Genomic DNA, 19,533 nt, shown 5'->3' on the forward strand with positions numbered 1-19,533 from the left:
ACACAACATAGCATAGCATAAAATAACACAACATAACATAACACAACATAGCACAGCATAACATAACACAACATAGCATAGCATAAAATAACACAGTTTAACATACCATAGCATAACACAAAATAACATAGCATAACATAACACAACATAGCATAGCTTAACACTACATACAACACAATATAGCATAGCATAACATAACACAACATAGCATAGCATACACAACACAAGATAGCATAGCATAACAACACAATATAAAATAACACAACATAGCATTACATAACACAAGCTAGCATTCCATAACACAACATAGCATAACATAACACAACATAACAAAAAATAGCATAGCATAAAATAACACAACATAACATAGCATAACATAGCATAACATATAATAACACACCATAACATAGCATCACACAACAAAACATAACATATAACATAACCTAACATAACACAACACAACATAGCAAAACAACACAACATAGCATAGCATAACACAACATACAGCACAACATAACACAATATACCACAACATAGTGTAGCATAACTTAGCATAATGTAGCACAACATAGCATAGCATACCATAACACAACATAGCATAGCATAACATAACAGTATAGCATTACCTCGTGTAGCATAACATAACACAACATAGCATAACGTAGCACAACATAACACAAAATAGTATAGCAGAACATAACACAACATAACATAGCATAACATAAAATTGCATAACATAACACAACATAACACAACATATCATAGGATAACACAACATAATATAACAACACAACATAGCATAACACAACATAACATAACACAACATAGCATAACATAACACAATATACCACAACGTAGCGTAGCATAACATATCACAACATAACACAACATAGCATAACATAACAACATAGCACAGTATAACATAACAACATTACATAGCATAACATAGCGTAGCATAACATAACACAACATAACACTACATAGCATAGCATAACATAACACAACATAGCATAGCATAACATAGCACAATATAACAAAACAAAGCATAGCACAATATAACATAACATAGCATAGCTTAACATAACACACCATAACACAACATAACCTAGCATAGCACAACATATCATAGCATAACATAACACTATACAGCATAACACAACATAACATAACACAACGTAGCATAACGTAACACAGCATAACACAGCATAACATAACACAACATAATTTACATAATTCCACGCCACACCAAATACATCCACCCCATTCCAAACCAAAACATATGGGTAAAAATAATTTTAATTTACAAAGCCAACAGCTCTAACTCAAGCAAATGCGAGACTGATTGTATTGCAAATGCTTGTTACAAATATCCTGATTTGCCGTGCCCCTGTGAGACATGAGGCAGGTTGAAACAACAGTTTTGTGCCTGGCAGAAAGGAATTGCCATAGACAGGCATAGAGCTTCTTCAAGAAGATTTAGGTCAAACGGCAGCTGGCATTCAGGGTAATTTCTGGTTTTACATTTTGCTAGGAAATAGGTCATTCTGGCTCTGACAAAGGTAGGTAACCTTTCAATGAGAGAAGCTCTGCTTCAAGAAAAGGGAATGCGGGAGCAAAAATAAGAAACTCAAATAGCTTTGCTGAATAATTGGACACTGAAAATAACCATAAACGTCAAGTGAGACTTGAGGCTCACACACCTCTCTGGTTCTCCCCATTGGTCTAACTCTTGCAGGACAATGAATGGTATAGATCTGTTTTTCCAGCTAGATTCGCAAAGCGTATGCTGTTAATCGTCTCTTTGTTGGAAAATGTGAAAAATAGAGTTACAGGTCATAGGCTAATATTTTGTTATTGTAATTTCATTCGATTCGATGATTTTAGCTTAAATACCGATTACAGCAAGACACATTCAAAATAGAATCAGAGAATAATCACATCTAAAAAGAAACAAATAAAATACAGTTTACATGTCAAAACATTACAGAATAAATGCGGTGCAGCCCGTCCTTTAGGGCGGAGCGGCCACGCCCCCCGCACCTTTTGCCCCTCATGAAGAGTGTCTGTCAGGCTGAACAAAGGTCAGCCTGACAGACAATCTTCATATTCAGGTCAGGCAGCCAGGAGCAGACATGCGCGATTTGCGCAGACTCCTGGCTGCCTGAGCTGAACTTTGCAGGGCTGAGGAGGTCACAGCTCCTATGGGGGTGACCTCCTCGGCTCAGAAAAGGTGCCTCAAGGCCCTCCCCTGGGTGACGAGGAAAGCGTCACCCATTGACTTCGACCTGGGCGCTTCAGGTTTAAGCCCTGAAGCGCCTGTGAGTGTCAATCAGTGACACTTGGTCACAGAGTGGGGTCAGCAGTCTCACTGACCCCATCCCACTCTGTGACGAGGCTGAGACTCCTGCCTTCCCAAAAGTCAGCCAATGAGGGAAGGCAGCAGTTCCAACCCTCCTGGGCCATCCGAGGCTAAAGGTAAGTGTGTGTGTGTGTGATATCTTTTAAAATGAATGCTTGGTGCATGCGTGCATGTTTGAATGTTGTTAATGGATGTGCGTGCGTGCTTGCATGTGTGTGAAAGAATGAGTGTGTGTTTGTGTGTGATCTTTTAAAATTAATGTTTGGTGCGTGCGTGGTGCATGTGTGCATGTTTGAATGTTATGAGTGTTGTTAATGGGTGTGCGTGCATGCGTGTGTGTGTGAAAGAATGAGTTTGTGTGTGTGATCTTTTAAAATGAATGTTTGGTGCGTGCGTGCATGTTTGAATGTTATGAGTGTTGTTAATGGATGTGCTTGCGTGTGTGTGTGAAAGAATGAATGTGTGTGTGTGTGTGTGTGTATGTGATCTTTTACAATGAATGTTCGGTGCGTGCGTGCATGTTTGAATGTTATGAGTGTTGTTAATGGATGTGTGTGCGTGCATGCATGCGTGTGTGTGTGAAAGAATGAGTGTGTGTGTGCTGCCCACCCAGCCCCCTCCCTCTTAAAGCCGCCACTACCTAAAACAAATGAACATGCACAATTAAATTAGCAAATCCTATGCTAACTTCTTATAAATACAATATGCAAAGCCATTGCAATTACTTAGACATACATTTTATTACATTTATCTTACTTGGACACCAATGTGCCCTCAAAACAAAAGCTACAATCTTATTAGTCACCAAATGGTGACCCAAAATATGTTAATTATTAATTATCTATGCTAATTAAATGGTTAATGGATGAATTGGATAAGACATACTAAGTCAGCACAGAGTTTACTATTGGGGCTTATTCTTGTCAAAGATGAGCGAACCAATTACATTTTTAAAAATCAATCAAAGGCACTGCTTTTCTACATTGTACAGAATGTGAGTGGAGAGCAGCAGTTGGTAAGCAAATTTTGAGATGGTAGTGGCTAAAATAACGCACGCTGCCAGTACAACTGTAATGTGTAGGGCAGCTGTATGCTTAAAGGCATCACAAAGCCCCTAGCCCATAAGGGTCACTGTCAATGGGAGAGGGACTAGTTGTTTTTTATAAAAAAGAAAAAAGAAAACGTTATTAGACCACAATGCGAGATATTGCATCTTTGAGGGATCCTACGACTCAATTTGCAGTATATGTATTTTCTCATGCGGACCATTTGCTGCCACTCCTCTATCTATGATGAGTAACAGGTTGGGAAGTTCACTCTCGGTACTCAATGCACTTAACAGCTGCAGATGAGGCAAACCCCCCAGAGACTGTTGTTAGGTTTATTAGACATTAGATCATGGTATGGTCCCTGTAGAGCTTGCCCTGAAACAGTGCTGAGAAAAACACCAACACCATCAGTACATACACAGGGCAACAATCAGTCTGGCTGAGTGTCTTCAAATGCACTCTTTGAACTGTGGAATTAAAGATCACTTATTTTAAGGCAACTTTTCCTGAATAGTGATAGGTGTGATTAATCTCCGGAATTTTAACTCATCCCTAAGCATCTGTTGCTATGAATTCCCATTTCTAGGGTAAATAAGAGACTTTGGGAAAAGTATTAATTACTTTGGCAATATATTAAAGTTTATAGGTGAAATTCTCTCACTTGTTGTTTCCTTGTTGTTTTCTGTTATACATTAGCCCAGATTTACCTATATGTAACACAGCATAGCACAATATCTACATTTTCTGTGCTGTATTGCGTGAAGGACAAAATACAATGCCAAGCTGTATCTACTAGGATTAGTTATCTTCTGGTATCATTTCCTGCACTACTTAACTTCCGCAGGGAGCAAAGTTAAGTATAGATTTACTATTGTTAACTCCACATCTGTGCACTTGACAATCTATCTATCTATCTATCTATCTATCTATCTATCTATCTATCTATCTATCTATCTATCTATCTATCCACATACATACAAAAAATTACCTACTGGGGATAGCCAGTACATAGTTATAGTTAGGACCTAAATCCCATAGACAAAGCCTTTTTTGTTTTGCCAATAACTTTGGTGCCATTTGATGAATCTTCACAAAATGTTCAAAACGTGTACAATAATTATTTCAACTGCTGTCTTGAAAGTTTTGGGGTGGTCTGCCAAGCAGGGGCTGGGAAAAAGGGGGATCACAAAACAGATTTTCCCCATGCAGTTTCCCATAAGGATTTAGAACAGGACTACAGCCTGAATCAGTGTACGGAATTGCACCAAATTTGACAGAAAGCTGGATCTTGGTGCAGAAAGATCTTTTTTGTGATTTTCTTTAAATCTGTTCAGTAGTTTTTGCATTATTAAAGAAAAATTAAACTGTAGATCTGATTGGCTGATAACCCTTCAACCAGGAAGTGTTGGCAGCCATCTTGGTGCACGGTCCCAAAAAGAAAAGTAAAATAAAAAGAGAATGGGGCAGGTTTGGAATACCCTGACCCCCTAGGCCTAGTGATTGGGTCCCCGTTATAGTTAGGTTCAAAGTTTACATGAGAAAACTGTGTATGGCAGGGACACAAGTTATAGTTACCTAAGGGCACAAGTTATAGTTTCTATAACATCCCTGTAACCTTTGTTTTTCAGTGGACATATATATATATATATATATATATATATATATATATATATATATATATACATATATATACATATTTAATACATATTTATGATCAAGGTGCATAGATGTGGTATCAAGTATATTAAAGCTATACCTACCTGTATATAATTACCTTTTCAATATTTTGGTCATCGATATTTCGCTATAATGTTATAGTAGCACAATATTAAAAACCCAATGGAGGGTATCCCAACTGGTCTCCCCAGGGAGGAACATCAGTTATAGTCTCTGCTGGAGAGAGGAGCTATAGCCTTCCCTGTGGGAGATGTAAGCATAGTGAGAGCTGAGATCTATAAATCACAAGTAATCTATGATGGTTTCAAAGCCAAGTAATCGTTGTTTGATTGAGACTCCTCCCTCACAGGGCGACAGAAAAATGAACAGTCAAAGACTGGAGAATGTTCCCTACCAATCCATGATGGATACCCAAAGATAATTGGGGATTAAAGACTTAATGGCAGGTGCTAGACCTCTTAAAAAGCTAGAATTGAAAGTATCATGCATGTCAATTGAGTGGAGTTGGAAGATGAATTGTGTCCACTGTATATGAGGCTGCCCAAAAAAAGAGAATGTTCGACTGAGGGCTTAAGGATAGCTCAGAGGCAGGCACACCATCAAGTGTTTGAATGACATGACTTTCTTGGAGAAATGGTGGTAGTAATATTTCTTGTGACTCTAAATCTATCAGATGAAACCAGAAGGTGTAGAAGCTTGTGTGAGAGGGAGAGGCCACAGAGCAAGGTTTAGCTGCATACTAATCTGATGATTAATGGGATTTGAGTATTCTATAGGGTTAAGTTGGGACTGTTTGGACTGAGGAAGGTATAAATGGATTGTTCACTATGAATTAGAGTCAGCCAAGTTCACTAAGCTTCATTCGATGAGAAAATATTCAAGCGTAAGTCAGGGTAAATCACTCCTATACACAGATAAGTCTTTGTGAATTAGGTTCAGAACGTATATTTGTCAGAAGACAGTAAGCTTTCTGGAGGCTTCACACAAACATGTCTGGCACAGATGCTTAAATGGTAGACACTGCCTAAGGATACGTTCCAAGTCATGCATGAGGTGCATCATCGGCTTTCCCTGATGAAACTAAACGTAGGAAGCACATAATGACTCAGCCCTCTGCATGAATGAGGAATGATCCAACACTTAATTAGCTAAAAGAAACATGAAAACTCCTCTTTCCATCTGCCTCTGTATGTGGAGACCTTATTATGTTAAATAATGGAGAAATGAGTGCTAGTCCTTTCAGTATTCTGGGAAGCACATGCACAGTGATTCATTAAATCTGATTATATTATCAGGCAAAATAAATGTAGCAAAGCAAATTGATTTTTCGAGTATGTTGGTGTTATACAAGTGCTCTTTTCTGCTGATTTTGCAAGTCATTGCTTTTCTGTTCATAGGAGGGTGTTGGAAATAAGGTGGGCCCATTTATGTGTTACAACACATGCTCTGCATCATTGTGGAATACTTGCTTGGCGCTGCCCACTGCACTAGGATGTGCTGACAGGGCCATTGATGGGTTTGGTATTGTTGAGATAAATGTTGCCATATGTCATTGTGACTCTTTACAGGGGAGTTCAGCATTGGGGCCAGATCATGCCTTGTTTTCCGGACAACTACTGACTCTGAAACTAATTTCCATTTAAATCCATTGCATGTACATTTATCTGATGTGCATTTGCTGAACATTTAGCATGGATCCCGCCCTGCGGCACAGCTAAGCGCACTGATGACCAATAGCAATAGCCTTGTTGTAGAACCACTAGTTGGCTAAGACTTGAGACAAAGTTCTTGGAGTCAAGATGCCACGCTCTACCCTTCATTGTAATCTAATTATTTTCACCCTTATATTGTAATTGATAAAGATCCTACGGACTTGATAAACATTAAACATCTTATTCCATCATAAGCGGCTCGTTAACCAACTGTGAGTAAATCCAATACTGAGTTGCTCTTAAAATAAACCGATCTGCTAACCTCAGCTACTACACGTGCATCCTAGGGTTAAGCAATATAACACCGCAGTCAAATGCGCAGCTGGGTTATGCAGCCAAAGCTAAGTTGATCTTGGACAGGATCCAATGGAATATCTTTCACAAAGTTGTTTGCCCTTCCCAGGCATGTGGTGCTCTTCTGTTCCCGTAGGTTGAACGAGGATAGGGAGACAGTCTACTGTGAGGAGGCCAATAACCGTGTTAGGGCCTAATTCACTAAGGGCCTCTGCAGTCGTGGCAGAGGCCCCGTATTCACGGCGGAGGTCACACACTTGTGGCGGGACTTCCATATAGCAGTTTCCCAATGTGGAGGTCCCACCACGAGTGAGGGACCTCCGCTGCGCCTGTGGAGGCGTTTTGTAAATTAGGCCCTTAAAGTCTATGGAGCAGTGAATATTAGTGCACCCTGTCAGGCTCTCCAAACTTAGGCCCATATTTATACTTTTTTAGCGCCACAATGGCGTCATTTTTTTACGCAAAAGCGGCGCAAACTTACAAAATACAAATGTATTTGAAATCTAGACCCATTTACCTTTGAAAAACGGAGAGCAATATTTTTCTATTTCTTACAGTGAAAATACCACATCACTCGTTCGAACTTAATTTGCTGCAACGCTTTGCCCAGTGGAAAGAGTCACTTTGCAAAATATTGGTCGTTATTGCCCGTATTGTTTGTCCATGAAGCAAAACTTGTACAATTACAGTTACCCTGTTTTTTAAAGCTCTGCACAGTTTCTGTAATTTGGCTCAAACACTGGTTCGTTTTTTTCAAGTGTGCTTTTTACTAGCCCTGGCTGCGAGACCCAAACTAGGGGGTACTGCTGTACGGTTTGTCACCTGTTCCCCATAGATGAGAGCTGGAATAATAAACAAAGCTATGGCCATTTTGATCGTAAAAGTTTTTACGATTTTTAATGAGCAATATTTTAACGGTCTGGGAAAGGTAACTATTGGTAATAGAAAAGCAACAACCAGCCCAGAAAGAAGGCAGCATGAGAAGGGGGTAAAAATGTGTCCAGAAACAGAGAAGGATGCCTCCCTGAGATGTCCGTCCGCACAGACGCCGCAGACCCCTAGGGTGTATCTCCCACCAATGTGGTGCTCGCAACCTGGAGGATGTGCTGAAGGGACAGAACACTCCATCTTTACCCGAAATCCAACACACACACAGGGAGAGGCTGGTAGAAACTATGAGGGACAGTATGGTGTTGGCACTCGCGCATCTGGCGTGCCACATTCGTGGTGCGCCCTTAGTGCAGCTGACAGACATTTTGCTGCTGCACTGCACAGCGTAATTAAACAGCTCGGCAGGGTCAGGCGCTGAAATACCACGATGGGTGCAAGGGGAAGCGGGAGCATAGGCGCACCCTACTAAACAATAAGCAGAGGCATGGAGAGCACCCCCATTAAATATCAAAATGCAGGACAATACGGAACGGGTGGCAACATCAGTGCAGGGCAAATAAACATCAGTTCCTTGAGTGATAGGGGTTTGTCCCTTAATAAAATGGCATAAAATTGCTCCAGGCCAATGATCACCTAAAAAATGACACCTTGTGCAATAACTAGGCACTTGGTACAACTGCAGACCCATCTGCTGAGCAACTACAAACTCCGGATTGCCTGTAGTAAGCATCCATCTGCCACCAGAGGCGCTTCAGTGGGTCCACCTGCCTCAGTGGGGGGCGCCTGGGGAAGAAGATGTTCGCTGACGCCAGCGAACGTGTTGCTCCCTGTCGAAGACATCCTTGTTCTTTGTTTCCTTGCCGCTGCCACTAAACTATAGTGCGTGACAGAAACCTGGGAAGACTCTTAGCTAAGTATGCATTTCTGTTTCCCCTGCAGGTCAGAGACTTCACCTTCTGAAAATTAATCTAGCAAAAAATGTCTGCTCAGAAAATCTGCCTCCCTTGGACAAAAGTGCTGGGCTTGTAGTATGCTCGGATTTTTATGACTTAACTCTGCCTCCCAAACCTGGCTCAGCGAAGTCCTGTTTATCCTGACTACAAACTCTCAGACCTACAGCATTTTCTATCACTGACACCTATGAGAAAGAAGCATTGGCACAGCCAATAGATCTGGCGGTGGCTGACAGCCTTTTGGCTTTTTGAATGTGTGTTTTGTTTTGTCATATTTTTTGTAAAACTTTATTTTTAAGGAGCATGCAGACCCTCCCCAATGTAAAAAATAATCACTATTTTTTTCGGGGTAACAAAACAGACTATCACAGTAGTCCATGGTACTGAAGAGAACTACCTCGTGTGGATGTGCTCTTCATGACAGAGCAGAATGCTCTGACCATATATAACTTTAGTAAAATCAAAGAGCCTTGGCTAATGCACACCTTATGAAATTTGGGTTTTAAGGTAAAGGGAATAGTAGTTTTGTCTCAGGATTGATACAGGTTAGGCAGATGAATCTCTGCTCCCTTTAACTACCACCACCTCTAAGTGACGTTCGGGCAGATGTACCATTGATAGGCCTTGTTGCGATGCTATTTTTGCACAGCATCTGTGTCACGACACGTCAATATCTTTGCTGTGCCCTTTATATCTACCCGGAACACTTCAAGGTTTCAGAGATTCGGAGACACTCAGCCCCATCAGTAGTCCCCCGTGCCTGCATTCAGATCTCAAAGGGCCAGTACTGCAGCCCGATCTCTTGCTATAGCAAGAAAGTAGAACTTTGGAAAACAGACATTGGAGGGCATGCACTCATCCAGGGGACCCGTCTGCTCCCCAATACTGACAGTTGTCATTGGAATAGCAGACACTGTCCCTTACGGACGGACAGCTTCCACTGTGTGGACAAACCATTGATACACTCTATTGCAAATCCTAAGGGAAGGGGGAGCCTCTCCTTGCTGCCCCCATTTCCGTGCCACTTACAAGGAATTGCAGTGTTGATATTGTGAGTCGCAGAATCTTGCATCTCACAGTGCCATTTAAGGTTTTCACTTTAACAACGCCTTCGTCAGCGAGGAGTGCAAGCTTCGGGAAGGTGAAAATAATTCCATATGTCAAGCCAGTAGGGTTCAGATGTGGAGAGGGGTCACTCTGGGAATGTTCTAAAGCAGAGCCGCTGAGCCTGCCAATGTGCCTGTGCGGACTGGCCATTGTCAATGCTACTTAGCACTTGTGCTGTACAGAGTCACCATTAACATGGCATTACGGTGCCGTTAATTAATCTCACTAGGAAAAAAAACTATTGAAAGCACCTGCTGTACAGTAATATGTAACTAACAATATGGCTCAGTGAGTTAAACACTTGCTGCTGGCATTTTTGTGTGTGACCTGCGAGTCATTACTTACAGGCCCAGTACGGCCGAGTCAGTGCTATTTTTCTGAGACTGCTAAATCTAATACTAAACAATAGGGTGATAATAACGCCTGTTATATGCTAAGCTATGAAACAGCAAAACTGTGGAAGCAATCCTGAAGCCTGCCAATCACAGGTTCGAACTCCACTGAGAGTCCATGAGCCTCTTTTAGCCTCAAAAGAGTCCTGTTGGAAGATTCCATGCTTCTCTTCACATCGCTCGCACCTTCGCTCTGCGACCCATCGCGCTGATCCCCACGCATGTTCTCAACCATAAGACATCATGCACAAGGGAGCATTCATTCCTAACTGTGATTGGACATCCGCCCATGTTTAACCTAAAAAGCTGGATAACTTTTAGCATTCGCATTGCAGGTCCTGGCTACTAGTTGGTACCGTAGCAATGTCACTTCTAAATGTGGGTAAGAAAACACTGTGCTTTCTCTGAGAATAAAAGTGCAGGCTCTGGGGCTGCGGAATCAAAGAAATATGGCTGCAGATGATTGCTGCCAGAAAGCATGTGCGGCACGGTTTCACCACATACCATGTCTGAAGTCTCTATACAGTGTAAGAGTTTATGCGGTGCTGCCGGCAGTGTTGACACAACTGTTCATAACTTTGAGAATGACCGGGCAGATTAGTTACCCCATTGACACCTGTTAAACGCAGCAGTTGCTAATTCGGGCAGCTGCCATTGGATGACACTGTTTCCTTTACAGCCCCATAGTTGTTTTTAGGCTGAGGTTGGTTTAGAGGTGTGTTGAGCGCTTTACGGATTCTCCACCAGCCCAGCTTTCAGACTTTCACAGCTAGCACTGCAAATCAAGTCCGTCAAGGAATTTACAAGGCGTCAAAACGTTGTGGTACCCATGCACTACTGAGACAGCATCTTGAGGCCTTACCCAGGAGTCAGAGGATAAGATTAAAAACATAGAAATAAAATAAATCAGTTCTAAACGTATCCCAAAGGGGGCTCTTCTCAATTCAAGTGGATGTTCATTCCACCACTTTACTCCAGTGACTGGCAGTGGTTTTCCACCCAATCTTTTCCTTTTACAGTTGTAAGGCGAATGCTAGCCTGTGTCCTGTAACCTTGTAGAACATTTGAGGGCGTAGGGGTTCAATCTAGAATACTATATCTGATATTTCTAAGGAATGGCACTGCAGCTCTTGACCAGAGCCCTGAAATCCTCCCTGCTCTTCAATGGGAGTCAAACTGTGCAGCGCTTCTTCCTATTCTCTTTGCCACCCTTCGCACCAGGTACAAAACGTCAGGGTTGCCTGGCATGAAGAGCTGCCCTTTTTAGGGAACAGGTTCTCACTTGCTCAGCTACCTGAGGCTAAGTCAAGCCAAACTCCTTGAACTCATAAGTTTAAACGTATAAAGGAAAGTACTAGATATACATTTCTAGGTTGAAGCTCTTTTTAGGGTCGAGCGCAAAGTGCTCCGTCCCTGGTGTAATTTCTCTGTCCATGTCAAGCCCATCAGTTTGGTTGGTTCATGGGCTTGCCTTTTAAAATTAGCTTGATTTAATTAGTGAGAGGCATGCCTACGTCATGCCTTTTCCAGTGTTTATCCAGCCTTGAGCGCACCGGTAAACTACTGAAAACATACAGGGCTTGATGTTTTCTGGATGGTTTTTGAACTCTTTATTTCGTAGGTAGCGCAATCTCACTGGGCAGTAGTAGAGCGCTTTGCATGACATCAACCCTGTTACATCGATAATTGCACTTTTGCCGGTAACATGGACAATTGCACTTTTGCCCATGCATTTCACTGCGAGCGAAGTTCTGATTCTTTTTGTGTGCTTGCTTTTTGCTCATGGTGGCCGTCAGCTCGCTTATGTGAAACTGTTTTACTTTTCAGTTTATGTGGCAAGAAAAGAAAGTCCTGATAGGAGCTTACAAAGCTAATAGCTTTAAGTTGAGCAAACGCAAGACTTATTGCATTGCCTTGAATTGTAGATCGTGTGGCGAGAAGCGGAGCTGTAATGGCTCTTTTGGGATGGCCCTCAGCTTATATCATTTCTTAATCTCTGATCCAGTCTGTCAGACAGACCTAAACATAGACCAATTTATCTCCTTATTCCTGAAAGTCCATGGACTTCGGAGCAGTCCAAACCCAGGGATCTGTTTATTTGTATTCCTCTTCCTAGGACTTTGAGTTCAACCTTTTCCCCATCTGGCGAGCTGCGGTAGTTCAATTAAATGATCTATACAATTCAGTGAGATACTAGAATGCAGGACAGGAAAAAGATGTTGACGGCTTGCTTGGGGGACAAAGGAAATAGAGAATGTAACCACTCGTGCGTCACAGATATTGCGTCTTTTTCATGAAGGAAGACCCCTGTCCCTCTCTTTTCATCAGTTGTTTCCCTCTAATGCTTATCCCGTCCTCTTCCCTTCTCACCTGGCTCATCCTCCTTCCTCCTTGTCCTCTGTCCGTCTTGCTTCTTTATTTTTTTTCACTTCCAGCCTCCTGTATGTACCTCCTCTCCCTCCCTCCATTACAAGTTGTTTCTTTTTTAACCTAAATTTCTTGCCTGTTTTCTCCCCTTCATCTGTCCCATTTTCTTTCCTTTGTTACATTTATTTCTTTTTTACTGTACTTCACCCATCCTCTGCCCTATTCCTTATTGTCTCTTCCGTCTTTCTGTTCAGGTTTCAATAAAAATGGAACGCAAATATACCAAATTGATTTTTTTAAACGTCATACCCTCTACAGTTTTTTCTTTAAATATATAATGTTTTTTTACTATTCATGCTGTTTTAGGAAAAATAACTTTTTATTTCGTTGTCTTCCCTCTAAAGCTAGGAGTTGATACTGGGTTTATGTGAAATTATTTCTCTATTTCTTTTGTTCATTTCCGTTTGGCTATCAGTCTGACCATTTGTCAAGGTGAATTTTAAGAAAATCGATTCCTCCCCAAGTAAAGGCAGAGTGGAGGGTAATACCATGTAGGTGGTAGAGGATAAATAGTGGGGTCATTTGCGTCTGTCAACCAGTGAAGTGCTTCAGTTTTCATTAAAATGTTATACTACCCTAGGTAGACGCATAACATCCTAGGAGCAGACAGCATGTTGAGGGCTCCTTCACATGGTGCGGGAGTGCCTAGTGATTGTTAGAGTTTGGGAACTGGTGATCCGTCATTTGTGAAATAGTTAAACAGTGAAAACTACATCTGGGAATTACTTTTGTGGGCATTTTCCAATCTGTTAGAAAGGTAAACAGGCAACCACGCTTATAGCACTGGGGTCAGTGGTAGCAACAGACTACTAATGTTACAGTGAAGAGTCGTAGTTCCCCTCATTGCAGGAAATGATAGTAAGACAATGAAATGGGCATTAGCAGAGCGAAATTTTCAAAAAGTTGAAGCAAGGCTATATTTTTAGTAGAGATGCCTTACATACCTGATGATCTGATCCCACAGGGAAATTTGACACATTGAAATCGTGGTGGACAGACTATGTAGCAAAGGAGGTAGAAGGTAGATGTGACTGAGCAAGTAGTCACGCGTCATTCCAAATAGCACGCAAGGTGGGTTGCTCTTGATGTTAGTCAAGTATCCTAGGAGCCCATAATGTAAAGGTACACAGTGTTTTCAGATGTCATGCAAGGTTTGCCTGAGGACAGTGGTTATGAAGGAAGCCGGGAGGAAAGAAGATGCTTCTAGCTTGATGGGATACGTAACTTATCCTCACAGTTTTCTCTCTTTTCTCTTTTTCTTCTTGACGTTTTGATTTGTCATGCAAGGTTTGGTCATGTCATCGAACAGCATTCGGCTTAAGTACTCATGGATGGTGATTTTATGTTCTAATTGTTTATATGACACTTTCATACAATGAAAAAAATATATTCATCAGAGAAGTATTCAACAAATTATGACCAGATATTGAATCCCCAGGTTAATGGTTAATTTTTGTTCATTAATACAGAGCAGTCCGATTTTAGATGGAAACTTGGTGTACAGCATCCTGCACATGAGAAAAAATGGTTTGTACATCAGCAAAGCTCTGCAACTCAAAATTGTGTTTAATACCCATATGCAAACCATACAAACTCGCAATGTTTACTAAACGTAAAACAGTGTTGTTCAGGCTGGTTGAAATGGGGTTGATTTGCAAGGTTTTTCCTGTGTTATGACAGACTAAAACTGTTATAAGCCAAAGAAAAACCTTCATGAGTCAGAACTGACAGTTGTAAGATCTTAAGACTGTCTTAAGCCAGAACAAAACATTTGTAAACTAAGTCCATCATTGCTGTCTTAAGACTTTTTTGTAAATCAGGCACATTCAACCCAAGCTATTACATTTGTAAGGGAGTCAAAGAGCAATATAACTCCACGTGGCAGCTGAAGGAGCGGTTTACAGAACCACTAGCCAAATGCTGTGATTGTTTTTGAGACACAGAAAAAAGTATCCTGTCTAAAGTGGCCTGTGAGCCAGTGGTGAGACCAGCAATGCTTCCTCGACCCATAACTAGTCACCTACGAATTTGTTTGACAGGAGCTTAGACAGCCTCCTTATATGTATCTAGTTTGTGACACAGTGAAAGAACCCAGCACAGGACTAATACATGTCTTTCTTTCTTTCCTGCCGCTGGGATGAGCAGAATCTCGTAAGTACTTTTCCCTGTTATCTGTTTGTTTGTTTGATGACGGCAATAGCATGGATGTAATAAAGACCAAGCCATTCTACAGGGACAGTCAATACGAAGATAACATTTTTCAATCCATCTCCCACCTCTCATGTTCAAATCACCAAAGTGCCCATGCCAATCTGATATATTGCCACCCATGATCTGTCCAGCATTGCTTGTTCGCAGAATGTCTGTCCTGTCTGATGAATGTACATTGTTGTGGATGCTACCTGCAGGTCAGAGGTTGGCCAAACAGACGTCTTCTGGATTATTCATCTTCCACTGGTTCAGACTGGACCAGAACATTTTGGAGTAGGACCCTCATGAGACATCTTTCTTGCTTCCACATTCTCTTCACATCCACCTCAACACTCACACAGCCATGCCCAAGCAGCTTTGCTAAGCCTAATTTGTCATGCCAGTCTTGTGTGTTTCTCTCCCGCTCTCCATCTCTGTTGTCTAGTGGGAGCTCTCTGTCTGTCTGTTTCACGTCTTAACTGGTCCTGGTGTTCATAGTTGGTTAACCACTTAAAATGGTTCCCCAGGGCCTTCAGGGGCTACGCAGAGAGGAAGAGAAGGAAGCGGGAGAATGATTCTGCTGCCGTTATTCAGAGGTAGGGCTGTTTTCCTTCCCACTGACTGTCAATAGCTGAAGAGTGTGGCTGGCACCGCTTGTGTGCCAAGCCTGAAAGTCTACAGGTGCCACTTATGCTGCTGGCTGTGTTTCTGTTGAGATGGTGGGAAGAGCGCAACTGTCCCAATGACCTATTTCTTAGAATTCCAGGGCTAACTGATAATTGTACAGAAGCGTCTGTTTGTGAGGTGTCTGCCTGAAAAACCTCTCCCCACACTCTCACCTTAAAGTTCCTCAGGTTTGTGTTTTAACTTTACGTTAAGTTACTGTTGGGGAACGTAGGCCCAACTCACACCTGACACGGAATCTTGAAGGATTAGGATGATGACTCTCATATAATATACAGGTTGTCCCACCTCACAAACATGGCAGATCCTACAAAAAAAGAGTATGAGATTACCAAAAGAAGAGTGATTCACCCTGGCACATAAAAAAGACAGACAATGCTGTACACAGGAGAGGTACATGACTGAGAATTGGCACCACAGTCTTAAAAAAAGTCTTTGGGTTGGAGTTCTCCAGTAATCTATGCAGTGCATACTGAATGGAGATCTAATATGATTCTGCTTATCCTACTATTCGAGAAAGATGTAACTTTTCTTGCCAGGGGCCCTTCCTTTCCGTTGTTTTAGTAAAATGTTACTAAACCTTGAAGAAACGTTGCTATTGTGCCTCACACTCCAAGTGACACCTTCTTCACATTAATATAGGACCCAGAGTTCAAGCGATGGTTGGGTGAGCTCATTCCTTACACCCACTTCTCACACTCACACAAAACACTCACCGACGTCCTGCTTAATAATTGTCTTAAGGTCTGAGATGGGAAGGGGGCAATGTGCTTCCCCTATCTAGGTGTAGTAATCCAGATATTGTTTTTTTAAAATATTTCAAGGTATGGCGCATAAGCCTTTAATTGTGTGATTAACACAAAAAAGTTTGAGTTATTTCAGTTGGTGCTTGGTTGGGGCTGCTTTATAGATTCTTTTTGTGTATACATAGTGCACCTTAAAATGATTGGGCGTCAAAGTATTGACCGAAAGAATATTCACATAGAACAACATAGACTCCAATATATTGTCTGGCCCAATATCCTTAAGGTAAGCATTTACTGTTCTAGCTCTGCATCAACTTATCCTGACCATATTGTACAAGACGATAGAGTGGAGTCTATGTTGTTGCAGGTCGATAGTTTAAAGTTGACATTTTAGCACCGCCCCCCTTAAAACTACCCTTTTTTCACTAGTTCATGTTACATGATTTGTGGTCAATTTATTTGGAAGCGAAATCTTTCCCAGAATGTGTGACTTTATTTTTAGAATGCCACTGCCGTCCTATTATGACCGATTCACACAAGGTCTGTGGCAGAACCTTCCATAAATTATCTGCCTTGAAAAACTAGTATCTAGGGACAGCTGTCATTCAGCAAGACTTACCATCTGTACTTCTGAAGGAGCAGCTGGACGACGGCCATAGATCGACCTTCAGACTGACCTGACTGCCATTCCCGCTCACATTCCAGCCCTTAGAGTGGGAAATTAAGTGAGGTTCTTTCACCACAGTTCATTAGATTAAGTAGCCTTGTAGCCCTTGACATCCTGTGACAGATGCAGTTGTAAGTGGCCTGGCTATTATAAGACAACGATTTTGCAAGATCATGTGAAGAACAGTGGTAAATTGATGTTGCCAGGAAATGCACAGCAAGTATTTTATGGAATCATGGATTCATCTCGGTTTATAGGAAACTACGGGCCTATGTGTCAAATATTTTTTTTTTATTTCAGTACCAAAAAGAGATGGTCATTATAGATACTTTCCCTAGGTGATTATTCTAAAATGAAAACCTTGTATGCCATTTTTGAGCTACATTTGAACCAATTTCTGGGGGTACTGGGGAATATCATAAAAAGAGTATGTTTGGATTTGAGTCGAGTTAAAACAAATGACCCTGACAATTTTTCCAGATCGATACCAATGACTTAATGTTTTGACCACAATAACATAGGCTATGTTATATAAACTCACTCACTCACTCATATCACTGGGATGCGCTATCCCCACTCCTCTGCTTTCCCATTGTACAACAATGCATTTTTTATTCACTATTAATACTGGTCCTTTTCGGACCTAAACTGTAAATTCGAGAGTACTTATCAGAAATCTTGAGACTGTAAAGTTGGTGTTCCTGTGACAGGGTGCCATGTGGGTGTCCTAATTTTGTCACCTTATATGTAACTAATCATCTAAGTGGGCTGTGGCTGTGTGTTTTTCCTTTAGACTCTACTGACCTGCACTGCTTACCGCTTACTGTTAGCAAATTCCAACCCACGCCCTTCTCCTTCCCATTAAGTAGAGAAAATTGGCCCTTTAATTGGCTAGGGGTCGGGCAATTGGCCAGTGTGAAGTCATCAGGGGTCAAAGGGTGCATGATGTCACTCTACTACCCCTGGCATCATCGGAAACAGAAATTTCTGGTTTCTATCAATTTGAAAGGCGTCTACCCAAGGGTCTTCTCCTGTAATTATGACTTCCTTGACTCGAGGGGCATTGTGGGTAGTGTAAATACTTGTCTTAGCAGCTAGTAACAATGGGTCGTGAATTTTACAAAGCAAAAACGTTCGAGATTACCTCTTATAATGTAATGTGACTGGTAAAGCTAGTTCCTCTGTACATCAATTTGTATGTTCTGCTTGATGTAAAGTTTTCTTTTTCGCTTGCAGGAATTTTAGGAAACATTTGCGGATGGTGGGGAGCCGGCGCATGAAAGCGCAAAGTAAGCAGCCAAAAATGAGATGGTGTTTTCAACATATTTTGTGCCCCAGGAGGTGGAGTTGGGGTTAAAAGCCATCATATTCCTACAGTTGCAGACTACTGGGAGGGTTGTTTATGGGCACCTGTGAATTCTCAGTTTTCTATTTCACTTTAACAAGTGCTTCTTAAGTGTTTTTTTAAGGGGTCGCCTGCTGAATGATATCACAATAGGTGTCAAAACCCAAGCCGAAATCAAACAAAAGAACATTCTGAATGTCTATTGTTGATGTTTGTTAAGGGCGGAGTACAGAGTAAAGAGAACTTATCTTCCCCTCTGCAATTGATACTCCATTGAATATAAACTACTGACCATCCTCAACTGTATGGTCACTCACTGTGACCATCTTAAGGATATGTTCTGCTACCTTCTAATCTCGAGAAGACTACAGTGGCTGGTGGTAGACGCCGAGCCACCTCCCAAGGCTCCCTGCGGTGCATTTGGGAAGGGATGGAGTAGAGAGATAGATTTTAGTGGCTTCCCTCACCTCCTATTGCTAGGAAGTGATACTAACCGCCCGATTTTGATACCTGCCTCCACCTACAGCCATAGGTCCTTTGCACCGTGGACGGCAGGAGAGTGGAAAGTTCTCTACGGATGATCTAAACCAGACATCTTTTCAGATAAACAGCCTATCTAGAATTCTCACAATAATGTAGGTAAAACTTCTACGATCGTTTCATATCAGAGACTGGACTGCTTCAGTCTTTTGTCTATGCAAGCCTACTAGAAGCCAATATAAGCAATGTTGAAGTTTAGCAGTTAGTGAAATTATATTTTCTTCCCTTGACAGCATTTGCCGACCGCAGGGAGAGGAGCTTCAGCCGGTCCTGGAGCGATCCGACTCCCATCAAGCCCGATTCCATACACGACTCCCGGGAAAGTACGTTCTCACACTTCACATTCTTGTGGTTCTTGCATACAAAAAAGAATGGCGCTGAAGTCTTTACATCTGGGAGAGTTTCACCACTCTGCTCTAAAGCATTACACCATTATGTGCCTCTACGTTGTTAAGTTATTTTAGGCATGTTGGCAAGAATGAACCATATTTCTGAATCAA

General features: G+C 41.6%; 1 protein-coding gene across 5 annotated transcripts in view; it reads left to right on the forward strand.

The window, feature by feature from the left end:
• The window catches only part of NSMF (NMDA receptor synaptonuclear signaling and neuronal migration factor), a 183,638-nt gene that overhangs the window by 102,468 nt on the left and 61,637 nt on the right, over positions 1-19,533 (forward strand). For 4 of the 5 annotated variants that reach the window (XM_069241389.1, XM_069241388.1, XM_069241390.1 and 1 more), the window contains 2 exons: positions 18,385-18,437; positions 19,267-19,356. In XM_069241389.1, coding sequence (XP_069097490.1) covers positions 18,385-18,437; positions 19,267-19,356 — 143 coding nt within the window. Of the gene's footprint in view, positions 1-15,006; positions 15,013-15,578; positions 15,648-18,384; positions 18,438-19,266; positions 19,357-19,533 lie in introns of all 5 variants that reach the window. The other variant, XM_069241392.1, reaches the window with a different exon arrangement.

Source organism: Pleurodeles waltl, chromosome 6 (assembly GCF_031143425.1).
Source record: "Pleurodeles waltl isolate 20211129_DDA chromosome 6, aPleWal1.hap1.20221129, whole genome shotgun sequence".
Classification (NCBI taxonomy): Eukaryota; Metazoa; Chordata; class Amphibia; order Caudata; family Salamandridae; genus Pleurodeles; species Pleurodeles waltl.